A 24,891-nucleotide genomic window follows, 5' to 3' on the forward strand; every position below is an offset into this window, starting at 1 on the left:
CTCTCTCTCCCTTCCCCTCCCCCCTCTCTCTCTCCCTCCCCCCCCTCTCTCTCTCCCTTCCCCTCCCCCCTCTCTCTCTCCCTCACCCCCTCTCTCTCTCTCCCTTCCCCCCCCTCTCTCTCTCTCTCCCTCACCCCCTCTCTCTCTCCCTCCCCCTCTATTTCTCCCTCTCTCCTATTATTCTATAATTGATTCAAATAGAAACTTCTCTCTAATTTACTGACTTTTGTTGATATTGGAAGTCTTTTTCCTTGTATTTATGTTCAGAGGAGTTGTTCATTATAACAAAATGTTGACTTTTTTTCTGTATTTTTTTTAATCTAAATTTGTCGTAAATTAAAACTGGCGCACTATTTTTGTGGCTCGTAGCAAAGTTGCCCTATTTCTCCAGACAAGGTGAGAACTGCAAGTACATTAAAATGACACAAGCTTGCATCAAATATCTGAGAACAGTTTGACATTAGGGGGACTTATCATAGATTCCTTGGTGCAAAAATGAAACAGAAACAGGACAATATTCATCAGAAAACATCAGCTTTCTTTTGGATAATATTAGGCAGCACTTTTCTTCAGTGCAAACGAATAGGACATATTTATTGGGGTTTCTGTTCTTCATATGAAATCCCAATGGTTTTCCTATATTTGAAATGGTTAAATATAATTAATTGGGTGTGTTACAATTTATTTATAAAATGTTTTACCAGGAAGTAATACATTGAGAGTTACCTCTCGTTTTCAAGTATGTCCTGGCCATAGTTAATATGACAAATAATACATGGTTACAAATACAGTTACATAAATTAACAGGGTATACATTATATACAATACATTGCATGCACAGTGGCCACTCCTTCTCTGACTTCCTGCATTGAAGGTTACTAATAATAGGGAAGTTTGATGCTCTATATTAAAATGTTAACCGCAATGAGTTTCAGGCCCATCTGGCAGGAAAAGGGTTACAGAACACGTGCCGAAGCATAGCGCATGGTTGACGTGGGAAAAAGCAGTAACACGTTATGAAAGAGCTGTAGCTAACTGGGGGAGGAGCTGGTTTAATCTCTGCGGCACTCATGGACAAGAAATAGTGGTCCGTGGAACTAGTAGGATAGACATGTACCAGTCAGAGACCCTTCACTATCAATTGGAACTTTCTTTGCTTTAGGCCAAGAGTGGCCAACTCCAGTCCTCAAGGGCCACCAACAGGTCTGGTTTTAAGGATATCCCTGCTTCAGCACCCGTGGCTCAATCAGGGTAACGACTGAGCCACTGATTGAGCCAACCTGTGCGGAAGCAGGGATAGCCTTAAAAACTGACCTGCTGGTGGCCCTTGAGAACTGGAGTTGGCCAACCCTGCTTTAGGCAGTGAGGTTGAAAGTACAGTACAGGAAAGTACAGGAACAATAAGTTTACATTGGCTGCATTTCCTTACCTTAGTATTGCTTGTTGAAATGCTGCACATCGGGGGCCTTTTAACCCGCTACCTCCACATTCACTTTGCAGAGTAATTTCATCAATTTACTGTCATTTCATTTTTCAGAGGCAAAATATGCCCCTTTTGCTGGAGGTGCTAGCTACAAATGACATGGAAATACATTACATTACAGTGGTAGCTTTGATGGCACAGCATTACTATTCTAAACCTTTTAACAATATAAATAAAATCATCTCTCAGGGATGAGGGTGAGAAACCCCCACATCCCCGGCTTGTAATTAACTGTTTTATTTCTATTTATCTCAGCAACACCAGTTGTTGTTACTTTAAACTTGGATGAATAAAGTAGTACACTATTATGCTAGTAGTTTAGAGTCCCTATTAAAAAGAAGCTGGCAGCTATCCAATCATGATATTTTTTTAAAGCAATTCTTCCAACATTTTGACCATTATTGTCTGAATTCACCGAAGAAAGCCACATGTGATAGCAAAGATGTACGAATAAAAGCTCTTTTTGCTTGCTATGAACGGACCACACTCGACCTCTGTTCAATACCCTTTGTCTTTGACGCCTGGTCAGGTTACAGGTAAGATGTATGTCCAGTGCAGTGCTTTTCAAGTTTATTATTGTATGATTTTTATGAAAGTCAGACTACAATAAATCAAAAGAACTTAAAAGTCGGCTGGTGCAGCTGTGTAAAGTAAAGGCCACATCTATATCCATCAAAATGAGAAAGATTCACCTTGTGATCAAAACACCGATGTAAGATGTTATAATACACTTTTGATTTTTTTTCTCAACGTCTTATAATTATTTTGAGCACTAAAAAGGTGCTCATAACTCAGCTGGTTTTCAGCTTTTTCTTAGACTACCTTGTTATCCAGGATAAGTATTGGTCCTAAAACTGTGTTTTGATAAATGAGGTTACGTATGAAGCTCCCAAAAATGAGTGCCCAAGTCACAGAACAAAAAACAAGTGTCAAATGGGCTTATGTCATGTCAGAATTGTTGGTTCTAAGGAAATCCTATACAGAGACACAGAACAAATATATATCTATATATAATATATATAATATTTTAATCTGCTGAGTCTTCATTTACCTCTCCTAAAACATGTCCCTAAAATGAAGGCTGATGCACAAGGGTCAGTTTAGGTGGAAAATACCTTGATACTTTATTACTTGTGTTCAGATGCCTACTGGAACTGTCACTTGTACGGCAAAAGGGTACGTCCTTTGATGCACAGACACTGTAGTGCTATGTTTTGTAGAACTGGCATATTAACATAACCTTTGTGTACAGCTTGCGTGTCGTAATCTTTTGTAATGCAGGAAGTAATGTTATTTTCTTGGAAGTCAGGAGATGGACAAAGATGTGTAAAACCACGTAACATTAACGTAAAACACTTCTGTAGAAGCGCTTTTGGCACTTCACAATAGCTAGGTATGTCTGTATGTGTTTAAGCACATTAGTACTAGAGCTGCCTGTGATAGAAACATGTAACGTAACTCGAATAATGGTAACATTGTAAAGTCCACTGTAGCGAAGGGGACCTTCAATGCTCGAGACAACTTTAGCAGAGAAAACGTTCACATAAGCCCACAATGGCATACATGCGTGTATATTGTAATATAAAGCAGTACAGATAATGAATTTAAACTTCCTGAAGTTTCTTCATTGACTATACATGCACCACAAGCAATATTTACCCAATTATGATCACTACTTCCGACCCTTAGAGGAACCACCTCTGGGGGTAAGGACTCGCTCGTTATTTCCGGGTGCAGAAGGGGGCCCAGGACAAATTAAAGGAGCAGGGCTCCCTGTTAATCCCCACACCCTACAGTGCACTGGGGAGCCCTGAGGGGGGGGGGGGGTAATGAGATATCGGCCTGGGGGGGTTGGATGGGGGAAGGAAGATAAGGGCCCGGAGGGGGGAAGGAGGCCAGGAGCTTACCTGCTGCCTTGGAGGATTAGGGGGCCTGCTGAAGGGTTCCCACAGAGGTGTATGTCAGGGGGGGAGGCTCCTTTCCATCGGCCTACAGCAGGCTGCCTCTGACAGGCACCTCTGCAGACACCCTCCAGAAGGTCTCCTCTGTGGATCTGCCCACATGTTAAGTTTGCCAGCAGAGGACGTGGGCCTCTTTACTCACCAGGACTGGGAAAGAAGTCCCAGCTGCCCCCCTCCCCCTGTCGACAGCCCTGCCTCCTATTACCTCTTCCATACTCCTGAGACGACTCACTGCTGCAAAACACCTTTATACATTGACACAAAGAGATACCGTGTTAAAATTACACAAATTGCATCATATTTTGGAACCATGCTCCTGTTTGCATTGCTTGATACATATTGGCCCAAGAGGTAAATTAGACCATGCGGCATGTAATATCAACATGGCAGATATAGCTCAGGCCTGTGGGTAGGGACTATTTTCAGTTATGTTCCATCTTACATGTTTTATTCATCTCTATCAGAGAAAGAGCTACAGTAAAAATATGTTTCTTAACAAAAAAATTCAGATTTTCTAGATGAATCAAATGACGTTTCTTTACTTGATCAATGCGAAGCACAAAGTGATCTTAGGTTTATCATGTACTTTTTCTTGAGCATTTCAACATTAGACCTCCATGGTCTATAAGGCTTATAAACTGCAACATTAAGGTGTTGTTTTATTTCTGATCCATTACAAGGTATACTCATGTGCCAGGTAATGGTATATCATTGTAATGCACACTTTAATTCTGCAGCAGAGCTTCCCAGCATTTTGTCCTCAAGTATGAAAACAGCTTAATGTTTTCAATAAAACTAAACTATCTTCAATGTACTCCAACTTAGCAGCACTGGGCTCAGGGAGTGATGTGTTTAACATTGGTTCTGTTGTAGGACTATTGCAGATGGATGTTTGGAGACACTGTTCCACAGTATTTTTTGTTTTGCACTTACAGTATATTGTTAGACAGCTATAACCAGTATGCACAAAAGACATTGAACGTTGAAGTATGAGATCTTTCAATGCAAAAATCTCTCTAGTTGAGTAATTATGATTTACTTTTTTCCCACTTGGGAGACTTATCTCATGGTTACTGTGATGAACCCTATGAACTCACGGACTGCCGAATTTGTGCCGATTGTATTGTATGATGAAACCATACACTAATCATTAGCCCTTAAAGTTAAACCAGCCCTGCAGCATATTAGAGAAATACACAGAAAGATGAATAGAATAAGGCAACACATTTATAGTTCAACAGTAAGGAACTATAATGATGGGAAGTTTTTTTTTACCATCGCTCTCTGTAGTCTTAGACAATGTAGAACACAGAGTGCATTCTGTTTGTTTTCCTCAGGCTTTTACTTTGGCTGGTTTGCACTGTATATGATTTGCATGCTGTATCATTGACTTGCTAGCAAAGAATTGTTTTATTATAAATCACATTCACCGCAGAGTGCTGCGTTTCATAACATTTTACGCTCATGTTATTCATTTTACAAATGTCATTGCATGCAGAGGCTGTTGAAAACAACCCCTAGCAGAAAACATCATCTTCAGAGCAATGTAAATTATAAAAAGTAAATAGCTGTACAAAAACCTGCACTAGTTTGAGTGGTGAAATCACCCACAGTTTCAGAAGAAACAAGTAGCTTCTTTTTGTGTCTGTATCACTCAAGCAGTATTGGTTTTGTAAGATGGTTCTTTCTCACTGTACAAATTTGCTTATAGTAACAAGTTGACATTTCGGTATCTCAGTTCTGTCTAAAACACTCTTTAGTACACTTATTAAAACTACATTTTGACCATATCCATAAATACCCAATGGCAAATTTCACCTGAATGGATATTGCCTGTTTTATTTCTCTTCAATGGATTGCTATTTCAACGTATGCTATTACATTGTGATTTATCATGATAGTGTTAAAGTTATTTGATAAAATGTAAGAGCTTGGAATAATAGTTCCTTATTGTGGACAAGACCTTGCATTTTGCAAGAGGGTAATACCGTTAGCTTGATCAACATGAAAGATGTTGACATAGGCTATCATATGTGAGCTGTCAAGGCTACAGTATAAAAGGCCTTTCTTCATAGATGTTTGTTATGCTGGAGTTTTTATTTCTAAAGAAGAATCTTATGAGACATTGAAAACTTCTTTGTAAAACATCTATGAAGAATTTTCATATTGACCAAATAAGAGATACAAAAAATATTTGACATGTAATAGATATGTGTGGTACATAACTAAGCACAATACATTTAGTTGTTCATTTTTTTTTCTTCTAACTTTAATGTATCAGGACACTGTCACCTGCCAAGTCACCAACTTCTTCTACTGGATCCATTGCCTCTAGTAGGAAATACCCATACCCCATGCCACCACTTCCTGATGAAGAGAGAAAAGCCAATAGACAAAGTGCAAAGGTATGGAACACCATTAGCTCAGGATAATGCAGAAAATGTATAACTTTACTGAATCTGAACATATGATCACCTTGTGACAGGAGCTTTGCGACAGGCTATGAATAATACACCACCAAATATATAACTGGGTTGAACTGGACGAGTCTTAGATATGATAAAATATAATTTATTCCTTGAAAAAGGTGAACACACGAGATATACAAATAACAGACAAAATATGACACTAACTTAAAGGTTAGGACGAGAAAGCCATCAGGATACAGGATGGGCCATTCTTCCATAATTCAGGTTCAGATGTTGACATCACAGCAATACATGAAGACATTTGAGTAAGGGCTGACTCTGGTTTAAAAAACACATTGCTAGACCTCAGTCCAGTTAACCCCTTGCTTCCCAGGTGAGAGTAGAGGGGGAGGCCAAATGGGATGTAACCCCTTTAATCCCGGGCCAAATCCACTCTCTCTTGACACACATAATGTATGAATGTTTCAGACATCTAATGGCAACTTTGTCATCACTGCCTAGGTATTGAATAGCTTTCACAAACAAACATTATAGTGGGTTTGTCTTATGAAATATCTGCCCGCATAGCACAGCAGTGTCAACAGGGTCACCATGCCATTGAGTTACATGCCAACGTTCACTTCAACAGCTATTAATGTGCAAAAATGGCTATTGCCGACTCAGAGTTATGAGAGATGTAGTTCATCTTTGTAAATTAAGGTATGTCTAGGAAAAAGAATCATCCATTTGCCAACTTTGCCCCCAAAAACTTTTCAATGGCAGCTATGGCACAAACATCAGAAGTGTTTAGCTACAGCATGTAAATCTTTACCAAATCATATTCATCTGATAAAGGGTTCATTTATACTGTGCTCATGGTGGGTAAGGGAAACTCCCTTAATTGGGTGCTCTAAAACAGTCCAGTGCAGTCATTCAAGAGCGCATGTCTTTGCTTTTAAACACTTGGCACAGGGTATTCATCATCCTCACTGCTGATATCAGTAATGTTTAAGTCCGTACATCATTGTAAGGGAAGCAGCCACAGCACAACAGCCACAGTGCATAATGTAGAGGGAGAGAGAGGAAAGAAAGCCGTCTGTCCTGTCCGGTGAGTATGTATCTCTACCCGGCAGTCCCGCAGTGGGTGGGCTTAAACATAACCTCCCATAATCCCAAATAGAAGGGTTTAATGTACTCACTTCTTTCTTCTTCTGTGGCTGAATTCGGCTGCGTTTCCCTTGTTGGAGGACTGGATGGCCCCTGTGCCGGTGCGTGCCTCGGTCCCATGTAGAAGCAGAGTAGGAAAAGAATTGGGCGAGCACTGCTGTGAAGGAAGGCTGGAGGCAGGGTGCAGCAAAAATTGAACTTTATTCAGGCATACAAGCCTAGGTATAAACACACGAGGAGGATCCTCTGACGCGTTTCGTCCTTATGGGACTTTGTCAAAGAGTGATCTAAGGTAACCGGATCCAGGTATATATAGCCCCTTTTTTTTTGTTATGATGCACAATTTTATTTACAACTTATAGGCACAGCTATGGGCACAGCTATGGGCACATCATTTGCACCTTCGTTTGCTAATTTATTTATGGGGTTATGGGAGTCACTTTTCATCTACGGTAATCACAATCTATATGGACACCACATTTTATTTTATCGTCGCTACATAGATGATCTTATTTTTATATGGGAGGGTGATGCACAAACATTGGATTTTTTCATACAAAATCTCAATAAAAACAAATACAGTATAACCTACACTTCACGTATGAGCACAGTACACACCATATTTGTTATTTGGACCTCACTCTATTCATAGATGTAGAAGGGAACATACAGACTGACGTATATAGGAAGCCCAACTCCAGGAATACTTATCTCATGGCTAGTAGTAACCATGCAGGGCCCCTGAAGAGAGGCATCCCAAAGGGCCAATTGTTACGCCTTAAACGGCTATGTTCCACGGAAGAAAGCTTTGACATACAGGCACACAAACTTATTAGCAGATTTCTCGAGAGGGGGTACAAGGAAAAAGATTTTAAAGATACACTAGATTTGGTGAGGTCCATGGAGAGAAAAGATCTCTTATCTATGAATGTCTCCAAAAAAGGACAGTGGGGTAAACAAGGTACTAAACCATTACCCCTTTTTATTACCCAACAGAGCGGACAATCTAATGCCATACGGGCTATCATCTCCAAACACTGGGACACATTGAAATTAGATACAGATTTGAAATCAATAACAGACAGAGGACCAAAATTGGTGTTCCGTAAAGCCAAATCGATAGCATCATATGTGTCACCCAGTTTGTTTACCTGCCAAAAAACTATGAGTGTATCAAATATACTAAAAGGCTTTTTTCCCTGTGGCCAGTGTAGTGTCTGTCACTTTGCCAAAACAATTAAAAATATTGAATGCTCTACGCCAAAAACACGTAAGAATTTACAAACGTTTATCAATTGTAACACTAGTTACGTTATTTACATGCTCAAATGCGGATGTGGTAAGGTCTATATTGGGCGTACCATAAGGCCCCTAAAACATAGGATACAAGAACATGTGCGCTTGATTAAAAAGATGGATACACTGCATCCGGTGTCGATGCATTTTTCAACTTGCCCAAGGGGAGGAATTGAGAGTCTCTCCTTCTCAGGACTAGAACATGTCCCAGTAGCAACTAGGGGGGGAGACAGATTAAATATCCTTAATAGACGCGGAATGTCCTGGATATTTTGTATGAACAGTCTCCATCCACATGGAATTAATGTGGATTGGGAATTGGCACATTATCTATAAATTCACAATTCCAAGACCAATATTGTCAATCATAATGGTGTATCCACCTCAATATCCCCTTAGGTTCATGAATCTACTATAAAGGCGGATGCTCATACCTTAATTTAACACTAAATATACTGTACGAAACAGTCCTAACTGGCTATTTGAATTTATTTCTCTTAGTAGCGTGACTATTAAGATTACAATTACGATTTATTATGACTTATAGAATGACAACCATGTATACCTAATATTGTATATCAACATAATTCAATATTTATATTATGATAAAATATTGAGATTTAAGACAAGATATAGTTATGGAGTTTTGTATGTGTGATGGTGCTCTAACAGTGCTAGGACCAGATATATGGAAGGGAGTGTAGACTGGGTATATAATAAATAATAGTACTAAACCTTAAGTGGGCATAAGGTACCCTGAAGGTTGGGGTGGGTTGTCCAAAGACACCCCCCCCCTTCCTCATTGGGTTAGCCCTAGGTATGTACTCACGTACTGTTCTTCCCAGAATCTCCCTTCCACGGCGTGCAGCTGTTGATATAAAAGTTCCAAAGGCCAGGGTGTGCAGCGCACAGCAAAGATGATGAGAGCAGGTCTTGCAGTAAAATTCCTTTATTGGTAAGTCATCTGGATGTGGGACAGCAGCAAACTTCAACGCGTTTCGTTCTAGAGAACTTTTTCAAGAAGTGCTGTATACTATACTATCACAGGTTTAAATACAGCTGCCCGCCGGGTTTTCGCGCCAAAAATGACGTCATCCGCATCATTAGGCCAATGAAATCATGTGTGCCGCACATGCGCCGCGCGCCGGAGCTTTTGGGAACGTCTGCAGTCCCAGCCGCACTATCCACGCTCGGCACGTCATGACGTCATGGCCCGTCATCAAACCAATAGGATTCGTCCATGCCGCGCATGCGCCGCGCGCCGGATCACTCTAGGAGCCACCGCAGTCCCCAGCCGCGCTCATCAAGTGCAGTGCGCCTCTCAGGACGGCCCCCACACTGAGAGCACGCCTCTGGGAGCTGCGTGTGCCTCCCTCCTGCTCCCCGTATTGGCGCATGCGCAGACGCTTCCTCCAGCTACCAAAGCGTTGAAGGACCCAATATGTGAATGACCATAACTTGGGGGCCAATAAAACATTAGGTTAGATCCCTGTGGGCCACTAAAAGTCACCAGGCAGGCAGCTGCACATAAAAATATACATAAAAATACACAAAAAATAAATAAATTTTATATTAAACAAAACTAGTCACTAAACAATTCCTATAAATATTTATATAAAAAAAAAAACTTCACAAAAATATATATGAAAAGATTGTTAATAAGCAATATTTTAAGGAAAAAGGATAATATAGACAAAAAAGTATAGGTAAACATATATGAGGAAAACATAATCTGACACTGTTATGTGTTTGACAAAAATTGTAGTATAGAGATTGTTTTTATTATTTAAAAGAATTCTGAAAAAATTAAAAACAAATTAAAAAGGTATAATTTAATCTTGTACCTATATCTGAAGAACAGCAAATTGCTTGCTCCTATATGTGGGATGGAGTTTACAGCCTAATAATCATATTGTTGAATAGATGCCTTTGTTTATATATGTAGTGTGGAGGACTATGTAGTAGGCATGTGAATTTGTGAGTAGAATATTTTTTCTCCTCTTAAGCATTATTACAGTACTATGGTTACATACATGTTAGCGTAGATGGATGTGTAATTTATGACAAGTTGTTAGGTACATATGCATTTTAGGAGAAACCAGAATACATGGACAGCAATAAATGTACTTAAGTAAACGTAATGACCCCTTTAGCAAAGATAATTCAATTGGTCCAAGGTTTGGTTGGAGACATGTGGGGGTAATAAAGCAAAAGGCAATAGACTGTTGGTATTTATTATATATATATAATTTGTCTATAATTTTTTCTGTGTTGAATATTTAAATATGTATACTCTGAATGATCTCATTTAAGGAAATGATTGAGATTCCATTCCACATTCATCCCATCTGGATGTCTTGTTTTTAAAGTGAAAATCCAATAGGATTCTCTACAGTCTAAAGCCTTTACAACATTTCCCCCTCTTTCTTTTTTCATTATCTTTTCAATACCCATGAATGAGAAGCTGTTTATGCCTCCCTGTCTGCATTCCGTAAAATGCTTGGACACAGGATGATCAGTATCTTGTTTTCGAATCAATCTGCAGTGTTCCTGCATCCTTGTTTTCAGGGCCCTTGTGGTCCTTCCAACATATCTCTTCCCACAGCCACAAGTGATAAGATATATCACAAATGTGGTATTGCAATTTATAAAGCTGTATATGGTATAGCGTTTATGTGGGTTGTGGGAAAAGACATGTCGAGCAGGCTTCATGAAATTGCACATATTGCAGTGATTGCATCTAAAGGATCCTTTAGTGGATAAACTTTCTGGATCCTTCAATGGCGTGGATATCACGCTTGGTGATAAAAATGTGGCCAATGTCTTAGCTCTTCTATATACAAATTTTGGGCCTTCCTCTGTATATCCACGAAGTATGGGATCCATTTTAAGTAATTCCCAATGCTTATTAACAATTTTGTTTACATGATAACTGGATCTATTCAATTGGGAAATAAATAAAGGACAGATCCCATCTTCCTTAGCCTCTCTTTTCTTACTGTTGGTAGTACGAGCACCATCCCTCATTCTGGATCCAGAGGGTAATACAGTTTCACGTTCAATTTCCGTGACTTCCTGCAACGTCGTTTGGAGGGTCTCCCGGTCATATCCCCGCTCAATGAATTTTTTGGTCAGTTCCCCAGACTGAGTGGTGAAATCGCTGTGAGTTGAGCAATTTCTCCTAAGTCTGAGGTACTGACCCTTGGGTATTCCCTTGATTACAGATCTGGGGTGACAGCTGTCCGCTCTAAGAAATGAATTTCTCGAGTTAGGTTTCTTGTAGATATCAGATTGTATTTTTTGATCAATGTCTATGTAGAAAAGAATGTCCAGGTAGCTTATGTGATGTGAATGATAATTGACAGTAAGGTGAATGTCTAGATTGTTATCATTTAAATACTCAATAAATTCTAATAAAGTGTCTGTGGTCCCGTGCCAAATAAAGATAAGGTCATCAATAAAACGTTTATAAAAAATGATGTTGTGCCTATACGTGTTGGTGCTACTATAGATAAAGTTGTTCTCCCACCACCCCATAAAAAGGTTGGCATAGGAGGGGGCAAAACTTGTCCCCATTGCCGTACCCCGAAGTTGCAAATAAAATTCGTGCTCAAAAAGAAAATAATTGTGAGTGAGTAAAAAAAGGATTGATTCCATAATGAACGTGGTTGTGAGTATAGAGCTACCTGGACATTCTATAAAGTGGCGGACAGCCGTCATGCCCAGATCGTGTTGTATAATTGTGTATAGGGAGACCACATCCATTGAAACCCACAGATAATCTTGATCCCATGTGATTTTTTGCAATTTGGTGAGTAGGTCCCCTGAATCCAAAATGAAGGAGGGCAATGCCCTTACAAAGGGCTGCAGATATTCATTGACATATTGAGACAAACCATCTCCCAAAGATCCAATGCTAGAGACTATCGGCCGACCAGGAGGGTTGACCAAAGTCTTGTGGATCTTTGGGAGATGGTGGTATATAGGAATAACAGGATGGGGGTTAATAATGAAATCTGTTTCTGTTTTGGTCAAGACATGTGTGGCCGTCCCCAGATCTATCAGCTCAAGGAGTTCCTGCAAAAAACAATTCGTGGGGTCCCGGGGCAGTACAGAGTAGGAAGACACATCTCCAAGTTGGCGGAATGCTTCCTTGAAGTAGTCAACCCTACTCTGCACTACCACCGCCCCCCCTTTGTCTGCATTCTTAATGACTAGCATGGGATTGTACTGCAAAGTCTTGATAGCAATTCCTTCATCCTTGCTTAAATTGTCATACCTTGAGTGAGTGAAGGAAAACCCCTGAGCCAACAGTCTGAGGTCACGAACCACCAGGTTCTCAAACATGCTAAGATATGGACCTTTAGCAAAAGTGGGGTAAAACACGGACTTATCTTTAAGTTTGGACCTCCAGTCTCCTATTATATGTGTTTGTGTATCGTCTAATGTATTACCCTGGATAAAAAGATCTTCCATGTCTCTGAGTGTACATTCATCTCTAAAGGAGTCAAGGATTCCTAAAGGGGGAGTGGAAGGAGGGTTAGTTACATTACAACTGGAAATATCATGTTCTTCATATGGAGTTGTCACATTTTGAGAATCACCTCCCATATTCGGTTTATGGAAGAATTTTTTTAGCGTAAGCTTGCGTACGAACTTATGACCGGGAGACCCTCCAAACGACGTTGCAGGAAGTCACGGAAATTGAACGTGAAACTGTATTACCCTCTGGATCCAGAATGAGGGATGGTTCTCGTACTACCAACAGTAAGAAAAGAGAGGCTAAGGAAGATGGGATCTGTCCTTTATTTATTTCCCAATTTAATAGATCCAGTTATCATGTAAACAAAATTGTTAATAAGCATTGGGAATTACTTAAAATGGATCCCATACTTCGTGGATATACAGAGGAAGGCCCAACATTTGTATATAGAAGAGCTAAGACATTGGCCACATTTTTATCACCAAGCGTGATATCCACGCCATTGAAGGATCCAGAAAGTTTATCCACTAAAGGATCCTTTAGATGCAATCACTGCAATATGTGCAATTTCATGAAGCCTGCTCGACATGTCTTTTCCCACAACCCACATAAACGCTATACCATATACAGCTTTATAAATTGCAATACCACATTTGTGATATATCTTATCACTTGTGGCTGTGGGAAGAGATATGTCGGAAGGACCACAAGGGCCCTGAAAACAAGGATGCAGGAACACTGCAGATTGATTCGAAAACAAGATACTGATCATCCTGTGTCCAAGCATTTTACGGAATGCAGACAGGGAGGCATAAACAGCTTCTCATTCATGGGTATTGAAAAGATAATGAAAAAAGAAAGAGGGGGAAATGTTGTAAAGGCTTTAGACTGTAGAGAATCCTATTGGATTTTCACTTTAAAAACAAGACATCCAGATGGGATGAATGTGGAATGGAATCTCAATCATTTCCTTAAATGAGATCATTCAGAGTATACATATTTAAATATTCAACACAGAAAAAATTATAGACAAATGATATATATATAATAAATACCAACAGTCTATTGCGTTTTGCTTTATTACCCCCACATGTCTCCAACCAAACCTTGGACCAATTGACTTATCTTTGCTAAAGGGGTCATTACGTTTACTTAAGTACATTTATTGCTGTCCATGTATTCTGGTTTCTCCTAAAATGCATATGTACCTAACAACTTGTCATAAATTACACATCCATCTACGCTAACATGTATGTAACCATAGTACTGTAATAATGCTTAAGAGGAGAAAAAATATTCTACTCACAAATTCACATGCCTACTACATAGTCCTCCACACTACATATATAAACAAAGGCATCTATTCAACAATATGATTATTAGGCTGTAAACTCCATCCCACATATAGGAGCAAGCAATTTGCTGTTCTTCAGATATAGGTACAAGATTAAATTATACCTTTTTAATTTGTTTTTAATTTTTTCAGAATTCTTTTAAATAATAAAAACAATCTCTATACTACAATTTTTGTCAAACACATAACAGTGTCAGATTATGTTTTCCTCATATATGTTTACCTATACTTTTTTGTCTATATTATCCTTTTTCCTTAAAATATTGCTTATTAACAATCTTTTCATATATATTTATGTGAAGTTTTTTTTTATATAAATATTTATAGGAATTGTTTAGTGACTAGTTTTGTTTAATATAAAATTTATTTATTTTTTGTGTATTTTTATGTATATTTTTATGTGCAGCTGCCTGCCTGGTGACTTTTAGTGGCCCACAGGGATCTAACCTAATGTTTTATTGGCCCCCAAGTTATGGTCATTCACATATTGGGTCCTACAATGCTTTGGTAGCTGGAGGAAGCGTCTGCGCATGCGCCAATACGGGGAGCAGGAGGGAGGCACACGCAGCTCCCAGAGGCGTGCTCTCAGTGTGGGGGCCGTCCTGAGAGGCGCACTGCACTTGATGAGCGCGGCTGGGGACTGCGGTGGCTCCTAGAGTGATCCGGCGCGCGGCGCATGCACGGCATGGACGAATCCTATTGGTTTGATGACGGGCCATGACGTCATGACGTGCCGAGCGTGGATAGTGCGGCTGGGACTGCACACGTTCCCAAAAGCTCCGGCGCGCGGCGCATGTGCGGCACACATGATTTCATTGGCCTGATGATGCGGATGACGTCATTTTTGGCGCGAAAACCCGGCGGGCAGCTGTATTTAAACCTGTGATAGTATAGTATACAGCACTTCTTGAAAAAGTTCTCTAGAACGAAACGCGTTGAAGTTTGCTGCTGTCCCACATCCAGATGACTTACCAATAAAGGAATTTTACTGCAAGACCTGCTCTCATCATCTTTGCTGTGCGCTGCACACCCTGGCCTTTGGAAGATATAGTTATGGGTCTGACTAGACATGGAGTCATTTTATAGTCACATTTGGTATATTCTATGATTGTTTAATTAGGAATTTTTGCATACGATATATAATATATATTTTATATATATTATTTCTTTTTTATCCCCATTTGGAGTTTTTTTGTTTTAATTTAGGGATTATTTGACTAATTATGGTTTATGTATGTGTTTATATTGTATTTATTATTACTGTGTTTTGTAACAATACCTTTTGCCTTTTTATTTATTAAAGAATTGTTTAGGTTGTTAGCTATATCTAGGGGTTATACATACACATACAACATTCCCTATTGAATAGTTGAAGGTCCAAACTCTATCTTATGGACTTACACTTTGTGTATTATATGTGTTTGGTTATTAGCACTTTTTCTGTATCTATTTTTGTATTTTTAATATATCTCAATGTCAGTTTGTATAGGTTAAACCGGATCAGTTGCCAGCTTAAGGGTTCATATCCCCCCATGTAGTGACACTGTGGGTCTATAAAGTATCCAACATGTTGCAGATTGTATATGTTACCTGTATAATATTTGTATAGCACAGGACACTTGGTGCAGCGCATATGTGGTGGTTATACATCAGTGTGTGTTCTTTTATTGGCTGCCTGCTCCTTGCGCAGTTGCGTGGCGACTCACCCCCACTCACCATCGTTCTCTTGCGACAGTATGAGCATATTACCTGGAGGGGAGGAGCCATGCACCGGCATAGGGGAGGAGGGGCTATATATACCTGGATCCGGTTACCTTAGATCACTCTTTGACAAAGTCCCATAAGGACGAAACACGTCAGAGGATCCTCCTCGTGTGTTTTTACCTAGGCTTGTATGCCTGAATAAAGTTCAATTTTTGCTGCACCCTGCCTCCAGCCTTCCTTCACAGCAGTGCTCGTCCAATTCTTTTCCTACTATACTGTACTCATGACTGTGATCGGGACATCACTTTGTGTCCTCTTTTCTGATGAAATGGACTTAGGAAAGACACTCGTGAAAAGATTTATATGCAGTAACTAAACACTTTTGATGTTTGTGTCATATCTGCCTCTCAAACAGTTTATCTTCTACTATGGCAATGCACAACTGTGGGAAGAAGGTCCTCACCCTCTGGGCTGAACGGGAACCAAGCTACAACTGGGCAGGTGTAAGTGACAGCTCCTCCCTGCAGCTTCAGTTGTTTATTTCCTGTCCTCTCAGAAGGACTGGTTATGGTGCTTTGTTATTTTCTTGCAACTTAAAGAGGGGAGTGTGACGTTTCCTTTTTGCCTCCATGCGGAAGTGATATGGGTTTCAATGGAAGGGAGGCTGCAGTTTCCTACCATCTTTATCGATACAGGGAACTCTGTTGTATTTTCTGCCATCTTTTATAATGTCCTAAGGAACGGAAGAAAGAGCATGCTCGTATCCAGACTGACAGAAAGTCCGCCCCTTCAGTTCTCCCTCTCCCACCTGCCTGCAGGATGACATTGGGATAGGAAATTCAGTACTGCGTATCTGTAGCGTTGAGCAAAGTAAAATTAAGAGCAAATTAATAATTTAACAAGCAACGGTGTGGATCGGATAATTAATAAATGTGAGGTGTTGGTGCAGCACCCAAAAAAACACAGTCCATGTGTCTAGGAAATACAAAAAAGGCAAGTATGGGGCGCAAACAAAAACCAAACAAAAAGTAAATACGTGTATAAAGATAATGGCTTACACTACACAGTAGTTTGCTGTGTAGAGTAAGCCATTATCTTTATACACGTATTTACTTTTTGTTTGGTTTTAATTTGCGCACCATCCTTGCCTCTTTCGTATCTGTAGCACACAGTTGAAGTAGACGCTACAGGTGGGGAAAATTAGTGCGGAAACCATGACATCAGATGCCAGGAAGTGTTTACATTTTTGATCAGTAAGTGCCTATCTCCTCAGAGTACAAGGTGTGCATGAAAGGTCTCTGCTGCCTGAGCCCAGAAATTGGGGTCCATTCTACAATTCTACATCTTGATCTAGATAATATATATATATTTATATATATATATCTCTCTCTATATATATATATATTAAAAGAAACAAAAAGCAATGAAGTAGCGCCTCTAATATAACCTGAACACAAGCTAATAAAATGAAGAACTGATTAACCCTACCATGAATTAGTCTATTGGGGTGGTTTAATGATGGCCAATGGCAATACTAAAAACCTGAAAGGAGATAGGGTAGTGCATATGTTATTTAAATAAACAGAATACTATTTAATAAAGATTAAAAAAAATATAAACAATAATAAAACTCAAAATGTATAAATGCAATTGAAAAACTCTTCAAAATTGAATGATTAAAAAACCTTTAAAAAAAACCCTGAAAAAACAAAGTCCCGTTCCAAAAGCAATGACATCCAGGTGTTTGCAGCCCGTTTCAAAGGGATCACTACTCCCTGAATAAATCTGTGAAAAAAGAAGAAAAAAACAGGCGCACACCTAGTGCATTAACGTAATAACATGTAATTTATGGAACTTAAAATCAAGCAAATGCCCACTCACAAAAGTACTGTATAAATAAGCAGGTATGAGATTGGCTCTCATGTGCCAGCAACGCCGTCCGAAGTAATAGCATCCTCCCCTGTCTCTCCTTCGTGTAACCGGATGGCCGTAAGTGAAGTCCTCCCAATTCGGTGTTCAGTGTATGAAGTCCCTCCGGGAACCAGCAGCTCACTGAACACCGAATTGGAAGGACTTCACTTCCGGCCATCCGGTTACACGAAGGTGTGCCAAACAATAATTGCTCATTAGGAATCATCTGTGAAATGTAATGAGCTTTATGAATGGTACAGTATAAGGCTGTGAAAGAAGATAAGAAAACTTCTGAACCCATTGTTCAAAAAGAACCACAATCTGTTCTTAGAGACGTGTATGAGTAGGCTGCTTATTTTTCACCTGGATTTATTGATAAATGTATTAAGACTATGTGCCCAAGTTTGCACGCTTTAGATTCTAGAGAGACTCTTAAAACAAGACTGGAAGTATTTTGAGGGTCATAAAAAATACAGATATTTTCCGGTACATCTAGTGGTTATGAAGATGATTGCGAAGGAGTGAAAGAACCCTGATACACAAACACTTTTCTAGACGATTCAAACAGGTTTATCCTTGCTAGCGGAAAAATGTGGCAAGTTGGGAGGCAGCACCCAAGGTGGATGCTTTGGTCGCAAGACTACCCAGGAGACAGGCAATCCCATTGGATGATGGATCCTTTTTCAGGGATAGTATGGAAAGGATCAAGACTTGTTCAGTTCCATTTGAAAGGATTTTCTTGTTTGGAAGAAGCAAATTCCTTCGACAAGAAAGAAGATACGGTGCAAGTTTTCGGCCTTTTGTTCCAGGATGTGGATATGGGTCTGGCCCATTGGGATATTCAAGACCAAGAAGATGGGAAGGAATTTGCTGAGCAAGATCCAGACAACGAAGGCAAGCAAACGGCAGAAGGAATGTTTTGTGCCAGTATTTAAAGCGTGCATGTCACGCGAAAATGCGTCAGAGGGGACTCTTCTCCTTGTTGCTCTTTTTAATGTGCCGTCAATAAAGGATTTTTGTACCTGTGTGGAGCAGTCCAGCTACTACTTTTTTCCTAAAGCTTGTGCATCATCTTCTACACCCTGCCAGTATTTAAGAACAGAGTTTTCTGGCTTTTGATTTTTTATGGAACAATGAAAAAAGACATCAGAGAAATCAGTGCTTCAGGTGGTACTGTAAGATCTAGCTATATAATAGAGTTCGAGGAAAGGTCTCTTCACATGTTTTTCATTTCCAAGCTCCAGCACAGCCAGTAAAGAGCATGGGCCTGAAGAGGTAATCAGATTCCTGAACAGAGCAGTTTTCGTCAAGGCTCCAAAGCAGGAATTGGGTGTAGGCATGTGTTATCGACTGTTTTTGGTCCCTAAGGTGTCGGGGTCTTTCTAGCCTGTGCTGGATCTTACATTTGTAAAGTTTGTAAGACACGTTTCGTGTAAGATGGAACAGTTCTGAATGTTCTGTAGCGGGCAATGATGGAAAGATGCCTACCTGCATATGCCAATTTATGTAAGTCATCAGAAATTCTTATGGTTCTCTGTACATACGGAAACCTGTCTACAACATTTTCAGCTCAGGATTTTACCCTATGTCCTCTTCTCTACTCAAAGATAATTTACAAATCTTGGCGTGGTGATAGTACTTCCTTCCTGCTTTAAAGATGCTACTATTATTACCTATTTGAACATTTGGCTTACAAAAAAAAAGCTTAATCAGCGTCAGAACTGCTCTCGCACATAATCAAAGTAATACAAGTCCTTCAAAATCACGGTTGGATACTAAACTTGGAAAAGAGCAGTCTGGTACCAAGTCAGCAAGTGCAATTTCTGGGCTCCATGATAGATACAGTGCAAGTGCAGTTTTTCCTGTATGATGAAAGAAAACAGAAACTGATATGCTCAGTGCCTCCCTACTAGGTCATATGTCCGCTTTTATTCACACTGTTCCATAGGCCAGGATGCACGTAAAAGAACTACAGAGTTGTTTCCTGGCATTGTGGGACAGAAGGTTGAAATTGTCTCCAGACACCCAGCTTGTGTTGTGCTGGTGGGGAAATACTCTCAATTGAAACAGACATGCCCCTTTAAACTTCCTCATGGGGGGGTTCTAACAGCAGATGCCAGCAGCAGAGGATAGGATGTGCATCTTGGCAATGTAATAGTTCAAGGTACATTTGTCAGAGATTGGAATCTGGTCTTCCAGGAATTAAAGGCTGTCTATCAAGCAGTTTGACATTTTCAGAACCAATTTTCTGGAATAGACCTTAGAAGCATGGAGACATTTTTCCCGATGGTGTAAGGGGAAGAATGTGGATCCCCAGAAAGCCTCAGTTCTAGTCATCTTGGAGTTTTTGTTGCAGGGCTTCAAATAAGGCTTAGCACAAAGTTAGTTGAAGGTACAGTTAGAAGCCATTGCAGCAGTTAGGGGTCAACCCCAACCCTGACAAAACATGTTAGCTCTACATTTTTAAGTAGTTTTAAGGCTCCAAACCATTTGAACCACTCCAATATACTGCAATAAGACTTCTGACACTCTAGTCAAAATACTTTTTGTAGTGTCAGTCACTTAGGCCAGGGGAGTTTAAGCACTTTCCAATAAAGATCCATGTAAATGTAATACTTGTTTCAAAATGAATCAGGGCATTGCTTTGCCATCCTATTAGCCTACTCTCAATGCAATCCAAGATGGATTTGGTCACAACACGTTTGAAGATATACTTGCATAGAACCAGTAAGTTTCAGAAAATGGAGAAATTACTCATTTTGTTTGCAGGATCCAAAAAAATGTTGTTTTGTTTCTTTTTTAAGCTTCAACCCCATTTTTGGCAAGGTGGACTATAATAGCCATAACGACGGCATATTTAGACCGAGGTGTCAAGTCTAAGGCCTGGGACATAGTACAGCAGGCTGTGCTGAGCCGCGCTGAGCAGATGCACTTACCCCTGCATCTGTCATCAGCGCGGCTTTAGCAGCTGCTCCCGCATGCGTGCGGAGGCTGAGAAATTCTGAGAAGACAGGCAAATTTAAAATTTGCTCAGGGGAGCGGAGGAGCCGTCATGTGACCGCTCACATCCAATGGGAGCGAGGGACTAGCCCCACCTCCCGCCACGCCTCCGTTCCGCCTCCGCCACGCCTTTGCCCCGCCCACAAAGCACGCTCACTGCCTCGCCTGCTAGGACACAAAAAAGCTCCAGTTTGAGCAGGCGAGGCAGAGCAGGAGCGCGGATCAGCACGGCCCAAGGCACCATGCCCGAGGCTTTACGGGGATTAAAGTGCATTAAGCCAGGCAAATTGCAGCTTTATAGGCTGAAAAAGGTCAAGCTTTGGTGGCAGAGACATGTAAGGTGGTAACATGGACATCAGTTAACACATTCATTAAATATTATAAATTGAACGTAGCAGCATCTGCTAATTCGTCTTTCAGGAGGACAGTACTGCAGACGGTTTTAGCGTCTGAATCCCTCCTATTATTGGACCTGCTGTGGTACATCCTACAGGTATGAAGTGCCATGGGGATGTGGAAGCGAGGGAAAATTCTTACCATTATTTTTCTTCTAGTCCTCTCATGGCAGTGCACAGGGTCTCTCTCCATAATAAATGTGCAAAGCAGTTATTTTAGTGTGGTTTCTTTTCTCGTTTTCTAGTCAATGTTATGCTTAGGAAGAACATTAGAAGATACTGGGGGATTGGGTCTCTTATTCCTGCCCAGTTGAAGCTAGTTTCCTATTACAAAGTTACAGCCAGTATGGCTGAACTCTGGCACTTAGTAAATTGGATCACCAGTGTATTTTTATTAGATATGGCAGACATTATTGCACCGGTTACTACATGCGTTATCATACGATTTACAACTCAACTAACTTATCATGCCAGGTAGTGCCTTACCGCGTGATAACAGGCACAATAATGTGCTACATCTGTATTTTTGTTGGGTAAAGATAAATGTATAGGTAAATATATTTTTTCACTTGTATTGAGCTTTCTTTAGTCTCAAAGTATAATGGTGAATAATTGGGGGTGAGGCAGTTTTTTAGGTTTAGAAAGTGTCATGATACAATAAACTTGTTTATAAAAGTCATTCTCATCAAAATAAAATCATGGGGGTCTATGTATCAACATACACAATGTGTGTTTTACTGCAGTGCTCTGTTGTTTTAAGCAGAACTGTAGCATATGTTAAAACCGTTTCTTACATCTGATGCAGAATGTGAGGCTTATGTCACTTTAGATGGAAAGAATTTTTAAGGGGCAAATAAAGGGAAAAAATAACGACGCACGTGATAGAATGTGATATATCTAATTATAATCAGTGCACCTTGTAACTCCTCCCCAACCCCTCCTACTGACACCCCACACAGTGCAAGATGGGTCAGACGGGGCAAAATTGGAGAAAAATGCTTTGATGCATACAGCAGATGCAGGATGAAAATGCCCTGGTTTTGCACAAAAGTTGCCTTGACACATAGACCCTATGGCAGTCATCATGAGGCTGCAATAAAATACATTAAATTAGGTGGTTATCTGTTATAAACAGGATGATTATCGTGTCCTCAGAATAGACACACAACATGTAGTAGGGCAACATTTAATTCTTTTTTGCAGAAAATGTCAAATGTTATTTTAAATTTACAGTAATCCCCATGTTTTTGTTTTCTAGTCTTAGAAGTTTAAAAACCTGGATTGATAGACAAATTAAACTTTTTTTCCCCCTGTTTAACGCAGCTATGGGAGACGTCGATCTAAAAGTATCAGTGACTGCTGGCCTCATCAGAAATGGATATCAACTTCTGTACATATTCAGTGTCAACTCCGCACCTGCGCTCATTCAAGTACTTTATAGCACCTGCGCTCATTCAAGTACTTACTGTACCTGCGCTCATTCAATTACTTACTGTACCTGCGCTCATTCAAGTACTTACAGCACCTGCGCTCATTCATCATCCAATACTCAAGGACCATGGAAACATTGGTGTTTACAGAAGACCTGTTCTCTGACTTCTGAGAAAAGTCTCTATCTATCAACTACAACTTTAATAATTCCAAGGAAGAAAAAAAAACGTATATTGATGAAAAATAACGACTTACATGGACTCATAGAAAGAGTATTTTTCTGCATGAAGGATCTATTAAGACACCAGTTATAAATACGCTTACTACATAGACCTGATGTCTACGTTTATTCAAACGAAACCCCCATTATATGGCAGAAAGTAAACTGGAACAAGTTGTTTTGATGCACGCAACCATCTTCTGTTCAATGCATGGCCATTCTGTTTTTTCCACCTGCAATAGATAAAACATATGGAATAATAATAGCATGTTGTCACATGAAATATACATTTTTACTTTAAAAATCAAATAACTTACAAGACGCGCCTTGATTTGAGCTAACACACAATTTGTACATATGTACATTTTAAATTGTAAAAAAAAAAAAAAAAAAGCATTTATTATATAGTAGCTTATTTTATCAAAATCCTTAACGAGATGTTCTATAGTTGAACACAGTGTCACTATTTTACATGCCACTTATTGCTCTACAGCCAGCGGTAACAGACGATAAATCACTGCAGCACTGAAGGCATTTGGCTGAGAAAATAAAAAAAAATATATAGATATAGTCAGTAAAGAAAAATAATTGATCAGTATCTTTTGAATTGTAAATAATAAACAGATACTTCCTATGTAGCTGAAGAAACGGGCATAGAAAACTAATTGCTTTCTAGGATAAGTCTTGACTATGGTTTTTTGCCATATATTTTGCAGGAAAAAATTGATAGAAGATGCACAATAAATGGTAAACATATAACAAGTGTCTGAATGATTACCCAATATTTTAACTCTATTGCTGGCAGATACTGGAAATTGATTTGCTCTTCAATGGGCATGGGTTAATAAAAGGATTAATAAGATTTTTTTTGATACTTTTCAGAAAGGTTTGTATACAGTAAGTATTAATGTGAAATGCCAGGGACTTTCAAGAGCTACAAATAGATCCTGATTTTCATAACAGACAATTGCTGATTCAACTACGTGACATCTTTAACTCAAGCGTTGAAATACTGTATGAGGACATCATATTGACGCATTGATTAATTTCATGTATATAATGTTACTGCAACATATATGCTGTGCCTTTTGGATGTATTGCTTGAAAGCAACGGAAGCTTGAAATGAACATATTGGGCACATTTTATGTGTATGGGGATATTTCTGCATTGCTAATAATGTCAAGCGATAACTCTCTCTACGGCAGACAAAGTGGAATGTAACACAAACTATTTTGTAATGCTTACCTAGTTTCAATTGTGCTGTAGCTTTTTAGCGTGCAAGTGTTTGTGTATGCCTAATAGTGGCAATTTAAATTTATTCTGTAACTGGTAAACGTGTGAAGTACTAGATTTTAACTAAATAAATATTGACTTTTATGCATATTGTCAAATGTAAAGTTTAACAGCACCAGGTGTAGCCTAATTACAGTATTATATTTTATAACTGGTAGAAAAAAAAAATATCCAAAAGTGATCTACGTCACTTAACCAAAACAGGTTTCAAAACAGAAACTGTGTGTACGAAACTTTCTACGTTTTATACAGCACCAGAAAACTTTACTTTCAGTATTTTAAACTGTGACAGTATACAGCAGTGCTGTAACATTTGTGCAGTGAATTGTATACGCTAAAATATCCTAATTATCATATTTTAATTAGGGCATAAACAATAACATCAAAATACTATCTGTCCATTGACAAGGCATTGTAATTATTTTGTATTTTTTCCCCACATGTGAAGTGTAAACTCACTCATTGTGTTACTGTGATTTTTCAAAAGTTTTTATGGATATGTAGCCTGGCCCTGCAAACTGCGGACTTTTCAAACCAATTGAATGAATAACTTAGAGGAATGTGCAGGACATATGGACCTATCAAGACGAAAAGAGCACAAGCAGCTTTTATAGTGCAGAAAGATCATTTTATAACAAATTCTCAAAATCATTTTTGTGTTAGTCCATCAGAAAGCCACCTGCAAAAAATGTGCACATTCAGCCTTTTCAACAATTAATAATGTATACATTCATAAACGGGAACGGTGTTAAACAGACGCTGTGCCTGCACACAACCTTGTTTT

General features: G+C 39.4%; 1 protein-coding gene across 7 annotated transcripts in view; it reads left to right on the forward strand.

Annotated features, from left to right (window-relative positions):
• Positions 1-23,575, forward strand: part of ADAM22 (ADAM metallopeptidase domain 22) — a 280,087-nt gene extending 256,512 nt beyond the window's left edge. For 6 of the 7 annotated variants that reach the window (XM_075587468.1, XM_075587460.1, XM_075587463.1 and 3 more), the window contains 3 exons: positions 5,726-5,849; positions 21,188-21,260; positions 22,486-23,575. In XM_075587468.1, coding sequence (XP_075443583.1) covers positions 5,726-5,849; positions 21,188-21,220 — 157 coding nt within the window. In that variant the 3' untranslated portion in view covers positions 21,221-21,260; positions 22,486-23,575. The remainder of the gene's footprint in view (positions 1-5,725; positions 5,850-21,187; positions 21,261-22,485) is intronic. The other variant, XM_075587461.1, reaches the window with a different exon arrangement.
• The last annotated feature ends 1,316 nt before the right edge of the window (positions 23,576-24,891 follow it).

This window comes from Ascaphus truei, chromosome 2 (assembly GCF_040206685.1).
Source record: "Ascaphus truei isolate aAscTru1 chromosome 2, aAscTru1.hap1, whole genome shotgun sequence".
Taxonomy (NCBI): Eukaryota; Metazoa; Chordata; class Amphibia; order Anura; family Ascaphidae; genus Ascaphus; species Ascaphus truei.